We start from the raw sequence: 21,500 nt of genomic DNA, 5'->3' as shown, positions 1-21,500 counted from the left end.
GCTGAACTGTAGATGAGACCGACCTTTTCCTCATGTAAACAGCGTTACATATGATGAGACATTTTCAATTTCTCATTTCCCTTATTGCACCTCCATTACACAACATCCTTGTTCACAACAATTCTCCCATTTTATCTACATAATTTAAGGCACGTTCTCTCAAATAAATGTAAATGGCCTTTTGTTTAGGGGATTTGATGTAGTAACTGGTTTAGCTATAAGCAGTGAGAGCACTCCATGTTGTACTAAATATTGGATATTTGACTGCATTAATATTAGTATTAGTCTGGCATTGCCAGACCTATCTCAACAGCGCTGTCTAAATGCTAAAGTTAACATGCTAACATTCTCAAAATGGCAATGCTAGCATGCTGATTTTTAGCAGGTATGTTTTCCATGTTCAAAATCTTAGTATAGCATGTTAGCATGCTAACATTTGCTAAATAGCACTAAAAGTACAACTTGGCGTGAACGGGATGTCTGTAGTTTTGCAGTTATTTGATTATAAAACAAAGAGAAATAAAAATGTGGACCGGATGATGGCGCTAGATGAAAGTTAAAGGTGTCACCAAAGTGATTAGAATTCATGATAAACGCCTGTGTCAAAGTTTGTGTTAATCTATTCGGAAGATGTAGAGAAATTTCACTAAAAGCCAAAAATGTCAACCTGCCGGCAGTAGAGAAAAAGTCAGTGGATCACCAGTTAGTAGGATTCATCCTCTGGGAAGCAGATCCATCCAATAGTTGAGATATTTCACTCTGGTGGTGGAGCAACCAACATTGTCATCCATGGAGCCATGTTGCTACCATGGATACAATGTATTTTATAACGTTGTATTCAGCCTCTCTGCTTCCTTTAGGACACTTTGTGTAATACTAGCTAGCTTTAATTCCGACTTGCTGGTCTTTGTTAACAGCTGGTAGGCCTACATAATGCTGAAAGTCATTTTGGTGCGTAGGCTGGACTCTCCATCACAATACCCAAACATGGAAGTAATGAACAAATATATTTATTCAATTCCAGTTTATTAAATAAAAATGATATCTGTGGAATCAAAGTTTCAAAATCAAGCTAAATTTAAAAAGCGGCAACTAAATGACGTTTGATCTAAGAGTTGATCAAAGTCGTCTTCACATTTTAGTAAGATGATTTTTCCATATGGAGAAAACATTGTTTACACAATAGGTGATATATTTTTAAGACTGCATAGACACAGGCAAACTAAATCAACAATGTTGACATGCAGTAAGTATGTTAAAATTCTGCCATAATACTGAGTAATGAAAAGCTTACTGCGCCTATATCCTGAGAATCATCAAATAAAATAAAAAAAAGGCTAGGTGCTCAGTTTGGCCTAATGGTATACATGTTATTATTCTTTGGTAATCTCTGCAAAATGTTCAAGTAAAATATTCAAATCATCATTGAAATACATTTTAGAGAGGATTAAAATTAAGATCTGTCTAGGCCTCATCAGGAAAGGCAGGAACACTGGTGAGAGCTGAGATGAGCCTCTCGAACACGCTGATGCCTTTCAGGAAAACATGCTCGTTCAGATACTCGTTGTGATCGTGCAGCAGAATTGGCGTCCGGTTCATTGGGGAAAAGCCGATAGCAGGGATACCCACCTAGATTCAACAAAGAAACATATTACCGGCCACAGAACTGCAGGAGCGATATGTCATGATAAATCGTGAATAAAAAGTAAAATTGATTCCCTTTTGTCCTATCCAGTTCTTATACTCACCGCTCGAATGAAACGGCTATCTGTGGCAGCTGGAAATATCTCCTTTTCCAGAGTAATGTTCCTAGAGTGGAGATATTGATATACTATTGATATTGAAGTTTTCATGATTCAAGGAAAGATTCAGCACAGTCCTTTGCTAGAATTATCTGAATAATCATTTCAAAAACATATCCTAAAGTGCTACAGCCTTTGTTAGACAGGCATGAACAAAATGTCCTATATACATTTACAGTAGAATACATATTAAATGAAAAAAGAAAATCAGCTTTTCTTCAGATGCTAAGACAAGTCACTGTTGACAGGACAGACGTCGCAGTCCTTTCTAAACTAAAAGAATTACCGCCTTACAGTTGTATGCCTCAGCCAACCAGTCAAGTTGCAGTTTACATCCATGTCTGTCCAGACTCATATAATGTATGTAGTGAAGACTCTGAAGCAATTCAATAAAAAGTATTATTAACGTGGATGCTTCACACACATCTTTAACCAGCAACACAGAAGATCTATACAATCACCACAGTTTCAAGATTAGTGTCGCCAATTCAGTATCCGACCAAATGTCTCCCCTTCTGTTCCTGAGAATGGCGCTGAATAATGGCCAGAAAACTAGACAGAAGATTTTATTCTTAAGAAATCTGAGTGTTTGATTGCTCATCTACTGTAAACAGATGTAAAATTACTCAGCAAGACTCAACAGAAAATGCATATACACACTGATGAGGACTGTCAAATTAGATACACTTTTAGGTGTAGATGGAGTCTTAATTAAGTTGTTACAATGTATTGTAGCTTTTACTAACTTTTATAGTGGACAGTGTCAATAGAATATTTTGCACAAGCACAAGATCGGACATCTGCACTCTAACGTGCAAAAGAAAAGTTGAAATCACATTCAGATGTATGGTGTACTCACATTGCCTTGCAGGCTGCACTGAAGGCGTTCCACCAAGGATCACTCTCCTCTGTAGAAGTCAAGTTCTGGTTCATATGTTTCTGCAATGGATGGCGGCTAATTTAATCTCTTTGACAACAGGAACAAGGCAACAGCTATTTTAGAATTGAGTGGGCGCTCACTGACCTGAGCAAATTCGTAAGTGACATCTTCTCCTGCTTCTTTACACCACTCTTTGATCTGTCTTTCAAACTCCTGGTAGGATTATAATAATTTAGAGTCAACATTGAGCTGTAGGTCATTTCACATGAACACATCTGCCTGTAGATCAGATGTCTGAGTCACACACACACACACACACACACCTGTAGGTTTACTGTAGGTGGTATTCTTAGGTCAAAGCTGACGTCCATTTCAGCTGGGATGACGTTGTAGGCCACGCCTCCTTTGACCATGGTCATATTCACTGTGGTGACATCACCAAGAGTGAAACACTCACTGGTATTTAGCCTGAAACACACACACACACACACACACACACACACACACACACACACACACACACACACAAAAAAAAACACAACAAAACACACAGGTAAGGACATTACTGCAATTACACTGTAATTAAATCTAAAGCAGTATTGCATTTTTTGCAAGGCCAACACTGAAAATTAACTTGACTTTTAATCAAAGAAATCTACATCAAATCTGTTATTCTTTGTACCAAAGAATTTCCGCTCATATTCATAGAGGCAATGTTCTAAAACTGGTGTTTTAGTTAGAGTTAAGTTAGTTGTCTGGAGTTCATAATTTCCTGGGAATAAATAAATCACAGCCCTGTAAAATAAAGCATGAATAAGCATAATTACAAGATAAGTCACATGTCAGCAAACAAAACAATAACTATTTACACACACTAGCGCACACACAACCTGCATAACATAATCACTATTTCATGAGTGTCACTTCATTTTTTGTGTCATTATTCTGTTAAATGGGTTTTAGCACAGGAGGCAGATGTACAGGGTACAGTACAGGGGTAGTCCATACATCAGGACATCCTACATTCTTCAGCTTTGAATGTGGCATTTTACCGTACACATTGTTCATTAAAACATCTCGGTAGCATTACTCTTGGGAGGAACCAGCCATAAACGGACAAACGCCATTCAGAGCAACTCTTGCATAAATAGAATACTGTAGTCAAAATGACAATATGTTTACAGCCATAAAAAGATGCTTTCAGCATATAATTTGTATCTACTGTATGAAAAGCAGCATAGAGGACGTTTAATACTGGGACTTCATGTAAGTAATCAAACCTTAAAGCTCACATTTGGAGAATAACTGTACCATGCAGATCCAATGTCAGTAAATATGCTTATGAATGAAGAGAAAATATGTCTCGCCATAAACATGTGATAAGTCAAGATGAAAAACAGTTCAAGCTCACCTGTGTTTCTCCTTCTGTCTGAAGTCCAGGAAGGAGTTTATGACATGACGCTGAGTACAAGGTATAAGGCAGTATGGTCACTGATACTCTTCTACTTAGTCCTTGTAACAACAGGTTTTATGATGAAACTGTTTTATTAACTAGTTGCATAACATTGACACTTACCAGCTTCTCAGCAGCTGTGTTCTCCACAAACCTCGACCCATGGCCTGGACTGCCTGGGCAGTGGATTGTAATCCCTGGAAAGAGTAAATAATTCTGCTTGATTCATGTTTGATTTTATCAACCTTTCACAAATCCTTATGTGTGATAAGATGGTGGAAGTTTTTTATTGTATGTGTTTTATACTTACACCAGGGGTTCCTCTCTCCATAAAACACAGTGAAGGCCTCGCCAGGGTTGGCCAGACCTACAGAACACATGCAGACAGATAAAACACTTAACATTTAACATGAGTCTAATGCATGAAGATAACTACAAAAAGAAAAACTCTGGAGCAAAGGACAGAAGTTGATGATGTACAATTTAGCAACTAAACCACAGGAGGATTTACGAACCTCCACGAGCAGGGACTGAAATTCAGCACACATTTGCCGTTGGCTTCAAAATCAATAAGGGTCATTTGGAGGTAACATAATAACATCTAAATATTTGGTTGTCAGACTTTGACCCCAACGACCATCGCACATCCAACATCTGACTTTGTGCACATCAGAACAAATCAAATACTGGCCCTGAATCAATACCAATATGCGGACAGCTTCATTTTGGACACGTCAAACATTCGCCTAGGGATGGACAACAAATACATTTATCAAATTACTGATATTACAGATTCCTCACAGACCTAAATGTATTCCTATTGCAATTGGTTTTTTTTTATAAATTGTCTCAGACATCCAACCAAAATTTTAACCATCCAATTACCTCCTCCTTTATCTGGTCATACTGTAATTAATTAGGATTAACATCACAAGTAAACTCTCGCAAGGAAATAAAAGCATCTCTAAAAAAAAAAAAAAAAAAAGATGGGTCTCCCCAGGGGTCAAGCTGCTAACTATGAGCTGCAATGTTCCCAGTTGCAGTTCCAGCGGTGGACCTTTGCTGCATCTCTCTCTACCTCATTTGCTATGCTCTCTCCACTATCTTTAATAAATGCCCCAAACTACTTTATGTTTCATTTATTTTATTAAGCAAATGTAACAAATTATGGTTTTATAGATTTAAAATCTTATCACCCAGCCCTAGTTTAGTCTGTATGAATAACCCATAAGAAAGTGATAATGCCTTTTTATCTCCTTTATTTATTTATATTTTATTTCTTCTTTCTTTTGTATATGTATCTGTATGTATACAGATGCACATATGTGCGTACACGTGTCCTATATATTCATCTTATTGCATTATGTGTACAGACATATGTAGGCGTACAAATAATTCCCACTGTTGTTATACTTGCAAAATTGTATGTGGGACCTGGGGTTGGGGGTGAAAATGCAAGAAAAAAGGCCTTTATGTTTATTGTAACATTTGCTGAGGAATCAATAAAAACATTAAAAAAGGAAGGAGAAAAAAAGTGATAATGCCTGACAAGATGTCTTGATATGGGAATGAGGATGCCACAACAATAAGTGAAGTACAGTTTCCTTTTTTGAATCCTTCATTTTTACCTTGGAAGGCAATAAACCAAATAGTCTTACCAAAGGGAAAAAAGGAGGTTTAAATGTAGTCACTTAATTTCACCAGTGACTGGTAATGTAGCATGAAGCAAATGTGTTCTTGCTACTAATAACCTGCAGTTTAATAAACTGTACCTTGCACAATGACCTAAAGTGATCATTCAATATTGGAGTGTTTTGAGGTGTCAAGATGTACAATTTTAAACAGACAACTGCCAACTAAACAGAAAACTGAATTTCCCATGGTCATAGTAGAAACTCAATAACTCCAACCGGTTTCAAATTATTAAGTAACTAAGTGACCTGCAGAGTTCGGACCCTTATTCATCACATTTTGAAACGATGTTGCAAACAGTTATTTATTTACCTTCATCCAGCGCAAAGCCAATGTTTAATTTTTGGAACTCCGGATGCTTCACAAATGTTTCCATTCCCTTGTGACCTCCAACTTCTTCATCTAAAAAGAAAGAAAATATATTTTAGTTGTTAATGTCATATTTTCATTTGCCAAAATGCTATAAAAGGATATACAGTAGCTTGACTTCTGCTTAACCTGTAGTAGTGTTAGTAGTAGTAGTTTTGGAGAACAGATTATATTTGAATTAAAGACTCTGAATAGCTACACAGGTGTTTTCAATTATTCTGGCTGATTAGACCTCTCCTCAGGTTGGGAATTACATAAAGTCACCAAACTCCACATACCAATAGGTGCGCTCTTAAACCCAACTCACACAGTGCTGGTTTGTGCCGGTTGTCTACTTCAATTGGGCAGGCAAAACAGCACATGTTGCTTATGCAGACATGAATCGAAGGCTTTGTGCAGTAAATAGACAAAAAGATCACACGTACCAACAGCCTTAAAAGCAATATAGACTATTAAACACATATTTAACATGGCTGTAGTGACCGAATCTAAATGGAAAAGTACTGTATTTAACAATTAAAACAAATTGTAAAAAGATTAAAGTTCATATATCATCTCCACCCCCTGCTGCTGTTTGATTCTCAGCTGATAGAGGAGGAATGCAATCAAATATCTTACCAGGAACAAACATTAAGTGCACAGTGCGCATCAGTTTCCTTCCCTCTGCCTTCAGTCTTCTGACTGCCTGGATGTACCTGCAAAGAACAAAAGAAAGGACAGCAGAGTTATGACAGAAATGAGAAATGTCTGAACTGACAGTATGCAGGTTGAGTGAGTGGGTTTTAAAAACCGGTGCTTCTCACAGAACATCATTTAAAGTGAAGATCACAACACTAGAGTACAAATCCTGTTTAATAAAACAAGTTATCAAGGCAGTTTATACCCACTGTATAGTTACACATTTCATGTCCTGTGATCCCCGGGCATAAATGTTGCCCTCTGCATCTTTGAAAGCACTGAAAGCATCGTATTTCCAATGTTCCTGGAGAAGAGATTGATATCAAATCTATTTTTTGCATGTCTATTACAAATAATAACAGGATTGTAACGCCATGAACAGAGACAGAGTCCATACCTGGTAAACGGGTACAACATCTGTGTGGGAATTCAGTAAGATGGATTTCAAGGTCGGGTTCGTCCCTTCCCATGTCATAATCGACACAACTCTGCCTGGACAAACCTACAGGGAGAGGGAAGAGCAGATAAGGCCCACTGTTTTAGTATTACTAATGCATGTGCTTTATTTACAGCATGTACACAAATGTTTGCTACATGAATTATATTATCATCACTGACACACACCTCAATCTTTCTCATGGGTAGCTCAAGCTCGTCAGCTATTCTGTCCAGGAACCGAAGAGCAGCATCTATAAATGAATAAACAGAGTAGAACCATCTGTTTAAATACTAATAATTGTATGAAACCTTCACAGGACAGTAGACAGTAAGACTTTCTGCTGCTGCTAGTTGTGTTAATACTGTTGGACTTCAGTAGGGTCACAGAAAACCAAGAATGAAAATCAAGCCCTAAATCACCAATCCATTTTGAGCCACTTTCAGGTCAGTGTGAGGGTGAGAAACGTAGCCTAAAACGTGGGGTATACTCGCCGCAGCCGAGCTGTCGAGCGCCAGTGTGACATCATGGTAGCGCCGTAACTGTTTATACTTGCACGTGGTGGTCGCGACACTAGTTGCAGTCTTCTCCTGAACAGAGGTGGCGTTAATGAGGAAAAGCTACCGACTTTGCTATTTCTATGGACTAGAAGAAGAAGAAAAAGGTAAACAACGGCAGAACTGGCGGCAGCATTGACGTCAATGCTTCAATTTGATTCGATGACCTACTTCGTCGGATCAAGCCTTTCATTCGCCATAAAAGAACTCATCTTAACCCAGTAAGTTTACAAGAGAGACTTGCAGTCTGAGAGTCCTGGTATCCGGTTGCTCTCGAGCTCGTTCATGCTTCCTGTTTCCGCTTTGTCGCGCACTCAAAATCCTGGCGCACCAGCGAGATCTACGTCATTTTGACGACACATTGGCGCGCGCGAGCTCGGCTACGGCGACTTTAAAACGGCCTTAAAAAGGTCCTTTACCTAACTAAGTCTCAAGTACTCTGGGATCCCAGATGCTCCCTGGCCAGCTGGGAGATATAGTCCCTCCACCATGCAAGGTCCTGAAAATGAACCTGAGCCAACACAAATGGCTAAGGGCTATCATGAAGAGGGAGGCCAAACTTCCTGCAGACAAAACAATCTCAGCTGCCACTATGTGCAATCCCATTCTATTGGTCAGGGCCACACTTTGTTTTGGTTGACCAGTGAAGTGAGAGTCTTGCTCAGCAGCTCAGCTTTCTTTTCAAGACTACATGTCTTATACATAACTGGAAGTATTTAATGTCTAACTGACCCAGATAAGAATTGGACTTTGATAAATCATAGAACATAAGATGATACAAGTGATACAGGCAAATACAACTCACATTGGACTTAGAAGGTTTACTTTTAAATCCATCTACAAACATTTGTTTGAAGTAAAATTACATAGAAATACTGTAAAATGGAGTGGAGCACTTTTGGGGCATTTTATTACAACAGCTGTTTTGACTCTGATCTCCAACAAACTGGGTTAAATAAACTGTCTTGCGATGGAGATATCTCACCATAGTCAGGGTCTGGGTGGACAGTTTTGAGACGGAGGTACTCTCTGAACAGACTCACAGAGAGATCCTCTCCCTCAGGAAAGCTCTTCCCGCCTCCAACAACTGGACCATCTTTATCAGGCAGCATGGTGTGATTTATTTACTCCTCTGAGGACACACAGATAACACCATTACAAAAAGAAGACATTACAAATCCAACCTAATAACCAACATGCCATGATCAAATTAAAATTAAAAATAATAGCTTACAACTATCCATTAATGGTACTCTTCTTACTGATCATGATACAAGTATTTTATTGCTTCTGTACAAGAATTATCTTCTAGTTTTACTGCTCCTTCATTTCTTACATCAGTATCAGTGGCATCTCAGCAATTCTCCTTTTCTGAAACTACACAAAATGATATAATTAATATTTTGTGTTCTTTTAATGCTTCCCATGCCTGTGATGTAAATAATCTAAATATAATCTTTCTAAAAACTCATGCCAGTACTCTTATACCACTTTTTCATCACTTAGTTAATCTGTGCATTAGACAATCAGTATTTCCTGCCATGTGAAAAAAGGCCCAGATCACCCCGATTTTTAAGTCTGATGACCCAACGAATGTTTCAAACTACCGACCAATTGCAATTCTCCCAACTATCTCCAAGTTACTTGAAAAAGCATTATATAATCAACTGGTCAATTACCTTGAAGACAATAAGCTGCTCAGTGATCACCAGCATGGCTTTCAACCTATGCGGTCAACTATGTCGGCTCTGCTGCTTTTCACTGAGCAGATAGGTGCGTCCTTAAATAAGGGCCAGATTACTGGAGCTGTATACATAGATTTTCGAAAAGCTTTCGATACAGTTAATCATCACATTTTGTTAAATAAACTTCTTACTTTTCATTTGTCCTCCTCTACAATAGATATGTTTAGATCATATTTAAGTGATAGGTCTCAGACTGTGAAAATCGGTTTAGTAACATCACAGGAGTGTGTTCCACGGGAGTTCTACAGGGCAGTATTTTGGGTCCTTTACTTTTCCTTATGTATATTAATGATCTTCCTTATGTGTTTAATTTTTCTAGCTCTCTGCTATATGCTGATGACACTGTTATTTTTTTTTTCAGGCTCAAATATTGATACAATTAATCACAAACTTAATACAGATCTCCAGCATTTACATAACTGGTTGGAAGAGAATCATTTAACACTTAATACCATGAAAACAGAATGCATGTACTTCTATTCACCTAGGAGACATTTATCCATAACCAATCCCATCATGTTTTTTAATCAAAAACTTTCAGTTGTATCCACTTATAAGTATCTTGGAGTCTCTCTTGACTCACATCTTACTTATTGTGAGCATGTCCGAACCCTAACCAGTAAGTTAAACCAAAAGTTATTTGTTTATAGTAAAATTAGACCATATTTGCTGCTTTCTGTTTCAAAGACTTATCTTCATGCCATCATTATGTCCACTTTGTCGTATTGTTTACGTGTTTGGTCACTTACAACAAATGAGATTCTTGAACCAGTAATAAGACTCTATAACAAAGCCTATAAGCTACATGTTAGGCTTCCTGTATGGACTCACCACTGTACTGCACTATCTCTGTGTAATGCCTTGACATTTGAGAATTATAAATTAAGCCTTGGGATAAAACTGTATTATCAAATTTTAAATGGTCACACTGTAGCTGCTCTGTCTACGTTGGTTCCAAAACCTAGTTCAAGGTCCAAGCGTATTACGAGATCTGCAACAAATGGACTTCTGCCTTTACCGGCTTTTAGAAACTGTTATGGACAGAGATCTTTTTTCTATGTGCTCACTAAAGTCTGGAATGACATTCCACAGCACATCAGAACCTTAACGTCAATAACATCATTTAAATTAACATTTGTTCGCTATTTAATGGAGAGGTTTACCTGCGACCATTAAGTCAGCTTTATGGCTTTTGCCATATACACAACAAGTTTTTGTTGTGTATATGGTGTTTATGTTCTGCAGAGCAAGAACCTGCTGAAAATCAGTTTTACACTGAGTCAGGCCCGATTGTCTTTAATCTTTTCCTGTTTAATAAATAAAAAATGAGAAAAAAATGAGAAAGATATAGATTCAAAATCCTTTATTGATCCCACAAGGGGGAATATAACTTGTCACTTTAACTTATCACTTATCTTGTAACTTTAATACCATTGCTCTTGTATAGTTCATATATTGTGTTTTTCTTCTGCTGTTACCTATTACTTTATTTATTCTTATAATGTATTTTATTTGTATTTCTCTGTTTATCTATTTCTGTCTTTGTGTTGCTGCTGCGATATCTGAATTTAAATAAAGGCTTATCTTATATCTACTCATTGTGTCTTTTCTCTGGCAGAGTAAACCCGCAGAGCAAACGCACGGTGACGTTAACTAACGGTAGCTCCAGTCCAGCTGCTGTCTCAAAGACCAGGCCAGCTGCCTGTAACACCAACGTTGTCGTTACCTGCTTGTCGAAGCTGGGTGGACAAACAATTTTATGCTAAAATAGCTAACGTTAGCTTGCTTTATAACGTTAACGTTAGCTAGCTAGCTAATTAACTTATTCGTCATTGTCAATGGTCATTGTAGCTAGAAGAAGCTATGACGTCTTAACCGCTGTGTTACTTAACGCTGTGGTAGTAAACAGGGATTAGCGCTACACGACTGCGAACAACGTAGATTTATTGAATTTGTTTTTTTTAGCTAACGTTAGTTATTACCACAATACTCACCCTATCCAGTCAGGTAAGCAGCATCAGTTTGTGTTTCTTTTTTAAGCTAACGTTAGTTCTTACCACAATACTCACCCTGTCCGTCCAGTCAGGTAAGCAGCATCAGTTTGTGTTTTTCTTTAGCTAACGTTAGTTATTGCACAATTACTCACCCTGTCCGTCCAGTCCTTCTTATATACTGTCTATGGTCCAGTCAGGTAAACAGCATCAGTTATCAGTGTCATAGAAAGTATAGGTTTGTGTCACAGTGTGTCAGCTGACCGCGGCTGACGGTTCCTGCCCTTCAAAATAAAAGACCTGTCGTCTGTTTTGAGGCATTAACATATGAAAAATAATATTATATATATATATATATATTGGAGAACTAACCACAGATCTTCTGTGGATGTAGGATTTCTCAAATCCTTCTGTCTCTTCATGTAATCCCAAACAGTCTGGAAGATGCTGAGATCAGGGCTCTGTGGGGGCCATGCCATCACTTCCAGGACTTCTTGTTCTTCTTTATGCTGAAGATAGTTCTTAATGACCTTGGCTGTATATTTGGGGTCGTTGTCCTGCTGCAGAATAAATTTGGGGCCAATCATACGCCTCTGTGATGGTACTGCATGATGGATAAGTATCTGCCTGTATTTCTCAGCATTGGACACCATTAATCCTGACCAAATCTCTAACTCCATTTGCAGAAATGCAGCCCCAAACTTGCAACCTCCACCATGCTTTACTTTTGCCTGCAGACACTCATTATTGTACCACTCTCCAGCCCTTCGGCGAACAACCTGCCTTCTGCTACAGCAAAATATTTAAAATTTTGACTCATCAGTCCAGAGAACCGGCTGCCATTTTTCTGCGCCCCAGTTCGGTGTCGGAGGAATGGCTTTTTGGCTGCAACTCTTCCATGAAGACCACTTCTGGCCAGACTTCTCCAGACAGTAGATGGGTGTACCTGGGTCCCACTGGTTTCTGCCAGTTCTGAGCTGATGGCACTGCTGGACATCTTCCGATTTCGAAGGGCAATAAGCTTGATGTGTTTTTCAAGTTTCCTTGGCCGACCACTGTGTCTACGATTCTCAACGTTCCCTGACTTTTTGCAAATGTACCTATAACAATTGATGCTGGTTTGAAGGCAAAGGGTAGTAACACCAAATGATTGATGTGATTTAGATGTTTTTTTGGTCGCTCACTTTGCATTTTGTAAATTGATAAAAAAAAAAAACATTATATTTTTGAAAGCATTCTTAGTTTATTTTTTTTTTTTTTTTTTATTTTTTTTTTTTTTTTTTTTTATATATAAAAAAAATTAAAAAAAAAAAAAAAAAAAAAAATTTTTTTTTTTTTTTTTTTTTTTTTTTTAATAAATTTTTTTTTTTTTTTTTTGTTTTTTTTTTTTTTTTTTGTTTGGTTTTTTTTTTTTTTTTTTGTTTTAAAAAAAAAAAAAAAAAAAAAAAAAAGAAAAAATCAAAAAAAAAAAAAATTTTTTTTTTTTTTTTTTTTTTTTTTTTTTTAAGAAAAAAAAATTTTTTTTATATATATTTTTTTTTTTTTTTTATATATATATATATATATATATATATATAAAGAGAGAGAGAGAGAAACGAGGAGGAATGGAGGACAAGATTAGTTAAAATAGATCATTTAAATGACGGTGGGTAAACAAAAAAAATATTTTACAACCAATCAATTCTTGGGCAAACACTTTATTTTGAAAATATTTGGTGGCAAAAGTGTGAATCAGTTTCGAATAAGGGTAAAACCAACACAAAACCGAAGGAAGCCAGAACGAAAAACAGCAACATTTAAAAAAAAACATTGGTTACAAATTATGAATAATTACCCACTTTACCAGAGGCCGACCTGGGTCCTAATCCTCTCCTCCTCATCCACAGTCAGCACACCATCCCTGATCATCTGGTCCATCAGGTATGTCCTGCTATTGCTCAAGTTAGCACAGCGGACAGCTCCTTTCAATGCCATCTTTGCACAACACTCCAACCATGCAGGATCCTGTTTGCACTGCAAATTAACAGTGTAGACATGGCTCGATGGTGTTTTAAGCCCCCAAAGTCAACTTCAAGGCGCTGCGACCGTCAACTTCAAGGCACCTAACCCTAACCCCAACCCTAACCCCCCTAACCCTAACTATTGCCTAATCCTAGTACCTAGTAGACGTTGGGGGCTTAAAACACCAAACACCGCAGACATGGAGGTTCAATAATCTTTAGTGAAATATAGGCCTACTACATGACCAAAAGTACGTGGATACCCAAACATTACAGCCATATACCTCCATAACAGCCTCAAGGCTTTCCACAAGATTTTGGATCCTGGCTGCAGGATTCATCAAACCACTTCACTTTTTCACATTTTGTTATGTTGCAGCCTTTTGCTAAAATCAATTACATTATTTTTCCCACATCAAACTACACTCAATACCCCATAATGACAAAGAGAAAACAGGAACTTATTAAAAACTGAAATATCACATTGATGATGTGATGAGTGATCCATTAAAGCAGTGTAGAGGCTCGGTTGTGTCTGGTGATCCACCCTACCTCCCACTCCTGCTTCTCCCACGATGGAGCAAACATTGCCTCCAGACAGTGGAGCCAACAAGACACTCAAGATATCAAAGCAGACAGGTTTCTTTGAGTGTATTTGGTTGTATGTGTGTGTTATTAATATTTAATAATGAAGGGCAAATGGTTTCCATGGATACCAAATACTGAAATGTTATAAAAAACGGAATGAAAAAAAGCAGCATTTTTGTCAGCATCCACTTGAAATACACTGCCTAAAGATACATGTATTTTGTGTAACCATATATTCATACTTCTGTGGCCAATACACTGTAGGTTTGGGTTTCATATTTTATCTTTAGTATGTTTGTTTTAAGTTTTTATTAACATACACAGATATCCAGAAAATGTCTTGTGAGGACATTTGTCTATTTTCCCCTCACTCACTTCACTGCATATAGCAAATAATAGCAAAAAGACACAAGGTAATTCCCTCTAAAATGATCCAGTTTTGTAGTGGACTTACTTACTCAAAGGCAGGAGTGTCAGACTGGGGGGAAAAAGGGGACTGAGTACCCAAATATGCTAGAATGAATAGCTGTGGATGTGGGGAGGGGCCCATAGAAAATGCCTTTCTAGGGCCCAGAATTTTGTGCTACACCCCTGCTCAGAGGACATCTAAATTCTCGAATTTATTTTTCTTCCACAGGAAAAGAGTTTGTGTTCCTAATGGGTGGTATAATTCAATTTTACTGAATATATGTTGTGCAACTGTATGGTTGTCATCGTACCTTTAGGCTCGGGTGAGAAGCTCATCCGGGCCTATGATGACGAAGTGCTCTGCTGTGACTTATCCCATAGACAGTCTCCTAGCAACCTGCAACCTGCTCGTAACAGGATAGTTTAGGTAAGCAGAAAACTGTCCTCTCAGCAACTAGATTAGAGCAACAAACAGGCAAGTTAAATACACAGAAAAGCACACTAGCTTCTTTTTGTTGTTGTAATTTCTCTGTAATTTTAATCATACAATTCTTGAAACTGTGCGTCCCTTCCTGCAAGTGTGCAGGAGCGAGCATAGACTGTTAATGGTAGCTAGCCATGCTGCTTTGAGGAGCATGAAGACCCATTGCCAATTCACCAACGCGACACTACGCCCCCTGCTGGCCACCCGCTGCAACAACAAGTTCTTGAATGTTGCTTTTTGTCATTACCTTCCCTCCTTTGTGTGCTTGGTTTCCTTTCTAAATAGGTATTTTCTTCATAAATTGCCTTCTAAAGAGTAAAATATACAGTGGTCCTGAGAGTTCAATGCACTGTAACTTTAGAAAAACATAAGCAGCAAATAGACAAAACACAAACAAATATAAGAAAACTACCAAAACATGAAAGCATTTAGCGAAAATGCTGCAAAGTGAGAAAACGCTCCAAGGAAAAGCCAGTGGTATAAACTGGTTATATAAATGCATCAACATAACCTCCCAAAACATGGCACTTTATCAACTGAAAGATACAAAACACACAATTTTTATTTTTTATTTTAAGCTATGCACATCTCTTATTCTAAGTTAGTTTTTTGCATGATTGTCCAAACTAATTGCAAATATAGTACATATAACTTTATCATAAGTATTTACATACTGTAAATGTGAGCTACTTTTTATTTTTATTTCATATAGTCCATATTCTACATTTTATTTTATTACAGTGTGTATCAATTCTGTTTGCTTTTGTTGAGCAAATGTTTTCTTGGAAACTGGAATGGTTACCAGATCTTAATATACAAATCTGTTTGTCAAATGTGAAGCTAATAGAAGCTATTCCAACACAGGCACCTGCTACATTTGCATATTTACAGCAACCTACATGTCACCTACACAAATGGTAACGGTGAAGCAAACACATTCCATGTTTTTACAAGCAAAGAAAGACATGAAACAAAACTCACCACTTTACAAATCTGAAGCTATTTTACAACATGCTGAGCTGAACTAGTATTTTTGGGTGACACTATTGAAAATGTATAAATAAATACTTTTATAATGGAACCATATTGTAAATGTCACTACAATGTTTTACATGCCATGTTCCATGTATTAAAAACCTACTCTCATGCCAATGTTCTTTGCGGTGATTATGATAACATGAGAATAATGTAGATCTTAGAACATTTTAGCAAAATTGTCACCACACTAAACCATTGATGAGGGGACTAGTGTTCTTCTGACTATTTTCTCTTCTTTCTATTGTTTACATCTTTCTTTTCCTCTTCCTATGCCACAGATCTCACTTCAGTTTGCTGAGGAAGTCGATCAACCCTTGGTGAAATTCTCTGGGTTTGTCCATGTAGCAGGCATGGCGAGCTCCTTCTAACTTAAGTACAAAGTGATGTGGAAGTTGTATGAGGTTCTTGTGGGACTGGGCACCCAGATTTGTGTCGAGGGATCCAAACACAATTAGAGTGGGAATCTAAAAAAAAAAAAAAAAAAAAGCACATAGGAGTGAGAAAACAATGAGACTACACAGAGTAAAACCTGTTTTCACAGTCACACATACTCACAGCAATAACAGCACGCAGCTGTGAAAAGATACACAATGCCCACATACCTGTGGGTGGTAAATCTACTATAACTGGCTAAATTGTTGGTGGCTCTTGTATACGTATTGCATAACAAAGGTGTTGCTTTCGGTCTGTCTTATGTTAAGATAGTAAACTAAATATAAAATAACAAAAAATTGCCGGTCCAACACAGATGTCTTCTTACTTTATAGTTTTATTTTTTAAGGTGCACAACAGTGACTAATGTTTCGATGTAAGGTTACATCTTCATCAGAGTCCTAGGACTCTTTACACTGTTTTGTCCTGCCTTGGTTGCACCGGGATGTATTGATAGAACTCTCTTTTTTTACCTGAGTAAAGTGAATATCTTTGTTAGTTGGACAAAACAAGCAATGTGTAGATGTCACTTTCGACTTTTTAGGAAATTTTAAGTGTTTCTGACATTTTATAGACCAACCAATGTAAAGAAAATAAATTGCAGACTGATACTGAAAATAATTGTTAGTTGTAGCCCTAAAATTATTCGTTCTTCACCACTGAGTAAGCAATACTTAACAGTTGTGAAAAACGTGCATTGATTATGTCTCACTGAGCGGCTGGTTTACTGACTGGACAAAATTTACAACTGTACCAGGGCCCAGACCCCTAGGAGCCCCCAGACTATCCCGGTGTGTCAATGGGTTTCTTGCACCACTAAAGCACTGCATCAACTGGGATGATGACAAACTGTCTTGTGGAGGGGCCTGTGTCAAATTTGGTGTAAGACCTTCATCCATGCAGTAATTATTGTGCTTGTATGGGACACAAACCTTAATAAAGTTGTGCTTCTTTAGAATAATAAACAGACACACTGCAAACCTGTGGTCAGGTAGATTTACATTGATTTACATCACTGTACTTTGCGAGTATTTAAAGAGACATGTTCCATACACAAGGCCCCCTAGTGGGTTATTGTGCTCATGCATCAAGCCGCCTACACATGAGCCGCGGCAAAACCGCGAGGTAGCACAGAGCAAAGAGGCAAAGCGCAGCACAGGAACGTTATGGAATTGGTTGCGCCTTGAAAAGGTCAGTGGCAACGACACCAAAGTTGAAATAATTTGAACTTTGAGCGCAGCGCATGGCAACAATACCGAGGAATGCGCGACCCCAAGGGTAGTGCTGCGCCTGGTTGGGCGGCACCGCTCTCCCCATAGGAAAACAATGGAACGGCCAGCGCAGAGCGGTTTTGCCACGGATCATGTGTAGGCGGCTTCAGTGTTGTGTTCCCCATTTAAAGCACAGTTCACCCAAAAATTAAATGTCAACCCTAATCTCATGAGAAACATCAGCGAAGTTTGTTTACCTAACTAAACTCCACTGTTTGTTTACTGTTGTTTCTGTTTGAATACACACAATCTGTACCTCCCTCACCTGAATATCTTGGTACTGCTGTGGAGTGTAACTCCGGGTACCGACTGGTGCTATGGAAACGAAGCCTTGCAGCTGAGCGCTGTTCTTCATGAGGAAGGGGATGGAGTAATGTCCACTCATGGAGGGGCTTAAGAGCACAGCTGCCCTGACACCCAAAGACTCCATGAACCTTGAAAGGAGGTCCACTCGATTCTGATCAGTCTTCAAAGACCCCGAGTCCGGTGATTTTCCATACCCTCCAAAAAGAAGAACAATTTGTGAAACATAATTGTAAACATAATTACAAAATGAGTATGCTCAGATCAACATCCAGTCACACAAGTTTGCTTTTAAACATGTACACACAGTGTTTCAAGTGATTCTGACTAATTAGACCTCTGTTTGGATTGATGGATTGCTGGGAGTTGCCTGAGGTCACCCAGCTCCATGGACTAATTTAAAGTAAACAAAATGCATGTGTACCAACAGCAAGGCACATATTGCAACCCAGCAAGTGAAAAGGTCTCAATATTGCAAACTCTGTAAAGACTAAAACATGTATACACCTCACACAATGACAACACGTCAGTTTTCATATATTGCCAAATTTAGGAACACTAAATTTGTTAGTTTTTTCATTTCAGCGATGGGAAACTAGCATAACTATGTGCCCTGTTAAGACCTAATCTATGATCAATGTAAGAAAAAAAAAAAAAGACTACATCCTGATAATGATAAAAACATTTTCTTATTTTCGACCACAAGAGTGTACTATTATCTCATGAAACACAAGCCAGAAATCGAGCTCTCTATAAGTAATCTAGATCATTAGTGTATCAGACAATACATAATTTTATAAAACATTTGTGTATAATCCAGTTTTAGGTGATATCATCATTACAGTCACTAGCATGAGTGCTGATTATGTGCAAGACTCAAGTTCTACCTGGAAGGTCCATCGCTAAGGCCTGATATCCGTTAGTTGCCAGCAGGGCCATCGTACCAAGCTCTTCCCAGGTTTTGGACGTGAAGGCCTGGCCATGCAGAAGGACCACTTGCAACCTGCACAGATAAACAATTTTGTTTCTCAGGATTTTATTACAGGCCAGACAATTACCATATATTAGAGCTATAGGTTAGCATCACTACTGTTGAAAGTAAGAAAACAAGTGTCTAACACAAGACTTTTAAGTCTACTTCCAGCGATCAGCACATCACGACAACCCTTGGTGTGTGTACTTTTCTACATTAGCATCACTACTGTACCTGTGTTTGTATGCAGAATTGCACTTCCTAAAAACATTTAATATTTCAACCTTGCTGTCTGGTTCGTTTACTCTGGTTATGGTTACAAGGCATGTTATACGCTCAGATGTTTTAAATAGGTCACTGCACCTGTCAACTCACCTTGGCAATATCTGACGTCCAGCTCCATCAATGGGTAAAGCTTCTCTGAAGAACAGTGGAGGATCCCCAGGAAGCTGTCCGGTGCGAATAGACACATTGATGGTTGGAAGCGGTAGAGGAGGGGTGGCCATCAGCCCCATTCTTTGAGCTTCTAGGGACGGCTCCATGCTGCCCTGGCGAATGGATGGCAGCAGCAGGTACAGCAGTACCGTTGCCAACAACACCAGGCCCAGAACAACAAGACGATTACGCAAGAAATTCATTTCGTCAAGATGAACTATCTAGGAAAAGGGGTAGACAGTACATTGTCAGATAGCCCATCAAATGGATCCTGATCATACAGGTATTTCTAATTGTTTAACACTGGATATATAAATTGCCATCCATCAGGACCATTGTGGTTCAACCTATGTTTTTTTTCTTCACAATCTTTGTTTTTTAAATGTATTTTTATAGTTTTTAACCATCATTATTATCGACATAGTCATCTGCATTGTTACAATATGAGGAACAAGAACACAAGCAATTGTGTTCACTAATGTTGCCACATCTCTAGACGTCAGCAATTGACCTGATGAGTTCAATTTAGAACAACACGTAGGAATGATGGCACAAACTATGAAAACACTAAAAAATAAAACTTTGTTTCCTTACTGCTGGGCAGTTCTACCTTGATGAGGTGAATTATGTGTCTGAAGCTTAGATATAGAAAGAAATATTTGCCTAAAAGGAAAAAAGCGTCACTAGACAGTTTGGTCCTTGGCAAACAAGGTGAATCCTTCAAATTTCCACACTCACCATCTACAAATATAGACTTTCAATCATTCCAGCTAACAATGTTAACCAGGTTAATATGTTTCAACAGTTTGAACTAGAGGTGGCGCAAGAAGAAAACACAAGAAATGTTATTATGTTAAGTGAACGTTAAGCCTCCAGGATGAAGGGCGAAAAATAGGTTGTATTGAAGAGCAACAAAAAAAACGTTAGCTGAGGAAGAAGTTAGCTAAAATATGCAAACAGACATCAGCTCGATGTTTCGCTCTTTAACTAGCTAAATCTCCGTAACGTTACAGTGGGACGCTATAGCAGACATTAAGGATGCAGCACCAGAGAAAAACATACCAACACAGAGGAGGTAATTGTTGGACACGTTCACTGACAGGTGGATGAAGGTGTCTGCTTTATCGTCATGTCTTCTGCATTGCTGGTTGCGAGTGATGGGAAATGTTGCAGAGAGAGGCTTCGGGTCGATGCTGGTGGTAGCTAACGTTAGCTTTTCAAACTGAGAGGAGAAATAGCTTAACGCAAGCGAGACATCGTTTTACTGACAAGAAACTACCTTTACATTCAACGTTCCTTCGATAGAAAGTGACCGACCAATAAGCAGGTAAAAACTGAATAGAAACTGTCACTCGAGAGATGCATAGGAATTTGGATGAATAAACTGTTTCAGTCGTCTGTTCCTCGTCGGAGCACATTATGAGCTGCACATAACAACACTAAGCACCATACGTACTTTCCTGCTGAAACTATCAGAAAATACATCTGCCAAAGATAAATAGTTTCTTTCAAAATTGTGCGTATGTTATCCAGTGAAAATAAGTTGGAGTTTCAGACTTAGTGTGCTTTAACGATAAAACTTACACGAAAAACTTTCTTTCCTTCTCTGTTGATTTAAAAGACACATTTGTGCTTTTATGTGTAGTGAAGGATATATCCTCTACATCATCAACCTGCTTTGGATTTTAGTATCCCATTCATCAAACCAAAAAGAACTTTTATGTATTTCATGCCACTTTTAGTATCTATCTGAATAGCCTTTAACTTTAGACCTGGCATTTGCAAGGCCAAATAAACTGTCTATTTGTGAAAGGTGTCTCACATACACATTCAAACCCTCAGGCATCATGACATTCTTTGTTTTTTAACTTTCTTTAATATTTACTTGCTTTGGTATCAGCTTTGAATAGCTTATGTCTGGTTTTCTCTATTTTTGTTGTAAAGAAAACAGATCAATTCAAGTCG

General features: G+C 38.1%; 2 protein-coding genes across 7 annotated transcripts; both read right to left on the bottom strand.

Annotated features, from left to right (window-relative positions):
- Positions 1-1,009: 1,009 nt before the first annotated feature.
- On the bottom strand, positions 1,010-11,882 carry LOC120557740 (aminoacylase-1-like). Of its 5 annotated transcripts, none has more exons than XM_039798325.1 (16): positions 11,682-11,697; positions 9,204-9,244; positions 8,853-8,999; positions 7,499-7,563; positions 7,272-7,376; positions 7,084-7,178; positions 6,815-6,891; positions 6,140-6,229; positions 4,446-4,502; positions 4,259-4,332; positions 4,094-4,143; positions 3,006-3,150; positions 2,827-2,895; positions 2,662-2,741; positions 1,749-1,809; positions 1,010-1,629 (listed from the first exon to the last, which is right to left on the bottom strand). In XM_039798325.1, the coding sequence occupies exons 3-16, from the start codon at positions 8,977-8,979 to the stop codon at positions 1,465-1,467; spliced, it is 1,260 nt and encodes a 419-aa protein (XP_039654259.1). In that variant the 5' UTR covers positions 8,980-8,999; positions 9,204-9,244; positions 11,682-11,697; the 3' UTR covers positions 1,010-1,464. The 5 variants fall into 5 exon arrangements, 4 of the variants coding, with proteins under 4 accessions (XP_039654259.1, XP_039654258.1, XP_039654260.1 ...); XR_005639014.1 differs by lacking the exons at positions 9,204-9,244; positions 11,682-11,697 and adding exons at positions 2,097-2,178; positions 11,759-11,882 and having other exon boundaries at positions 1,549-1,629; XM_039798324.1 differs by lacking the exons at positions 9,204-9,244; positions 11,682-11,697 and adding an exon at positions 11,759-11,882.
- A 3,756-nt stretch (positions 11,883-15,638) lies between these two features.
- Positions 15,639-20,959, bottom strand: abhd14a (abhydrolase domain containing 14A). 2 transcript variants are annotated; one of them, XM_039799106.1, is made up of 5 exons: positions 20,598-20,959; positions 19,476-19,756; positions 19,015-19,130; positions 18,090-18,325; positions 15,639-16,585 (listed from the first exon to the last, which is right to left on the bottom strand). In XM_039799106.1, the coding sequence occupies exons 2-5, from the start codon at positions 19,736-19,738 to the stop codon at positions 16,403-16,405; spliced, it is 798 nt and encodes a 265-aa protein (XP_039655040.1). In that variant the 5' UTR covers positions 19,739-19,756; positions 20,598-20,959; the 3' UTR covers positions 15,639-16,402. The 2 variants fall into 2 exon arrangements, with proteins under 2 accessions (XP_039655040.1, XP_039655041.1); XM_039799107.1 differs by having other exon boundaries at positions 19,476-19,752.
- Positions 20,960-21,500: the final 541 nt, after the last annotated feature.

The sequence above is a fragment of the Perca fluviatilis genome, chromosome 4 (assembly GCF_010015445.1).
Source record: "Perca fluviatilis chromosome 4, GENO_Pfluv_1.0, whole genome shotgun sequence".
Classification (NCBI taxonomy): domain Eukaryota; kingdom Metazoa; phylum Chordata; class Actinopteri; order Perciformes; family Percidae; genus Perca; species Perca fluviatilis.
This window is presented reverse-complemented; position numbering and strand designations above follow the sequence as displayed.

Bases quoted from the DNA above. Each gene is read 5' to 3' on its own strand.
- abhd14a (XM_039799106.1), bottom strand. From the start codon at position 19,738: ATGAATTTCTTGCGTAATCGTCTTGTTGTTCTGGGCCTGGTGTTGTTG. The intron at 19,131-19,475 runs GTGAGTTGACAG...TTATCTGTGCAG, and splicing joins GGACGTCAGATATTGCCAAG to GTTGCAAGTGGTCCTTCTGC. The intron at 16,586-18,089 runs GTGAGGGAGGTA...TTTTTTTTTTAG, and splicing joins AGCAGTACCAAGATATTCAG to ATTCCCACTCTAATTGTGTT.
- LOC120557740 (XM_039798324.1), bottom strand. From the start codon at position 8,979: ATGCTGCCTGATAAAGATGGTCCAGTTGTTGGAGGCGGGAAGAGCTTT. The intron at 7,377-7,498 runs GTGTGTGTCAGT...CTCTCCCTGTAG, and splicing joins TACCCATGAGAAAGATTGAG to GTTTGTCCAGGCAGAGTTGT. The intron at 4,144-4,258 runs GTAAGTGTCAAT...CCTTGTACTCAG, and splicing joins ACACAGCTGCTGAGAAGCTG to CGTCATGTCATAAACTCCTT.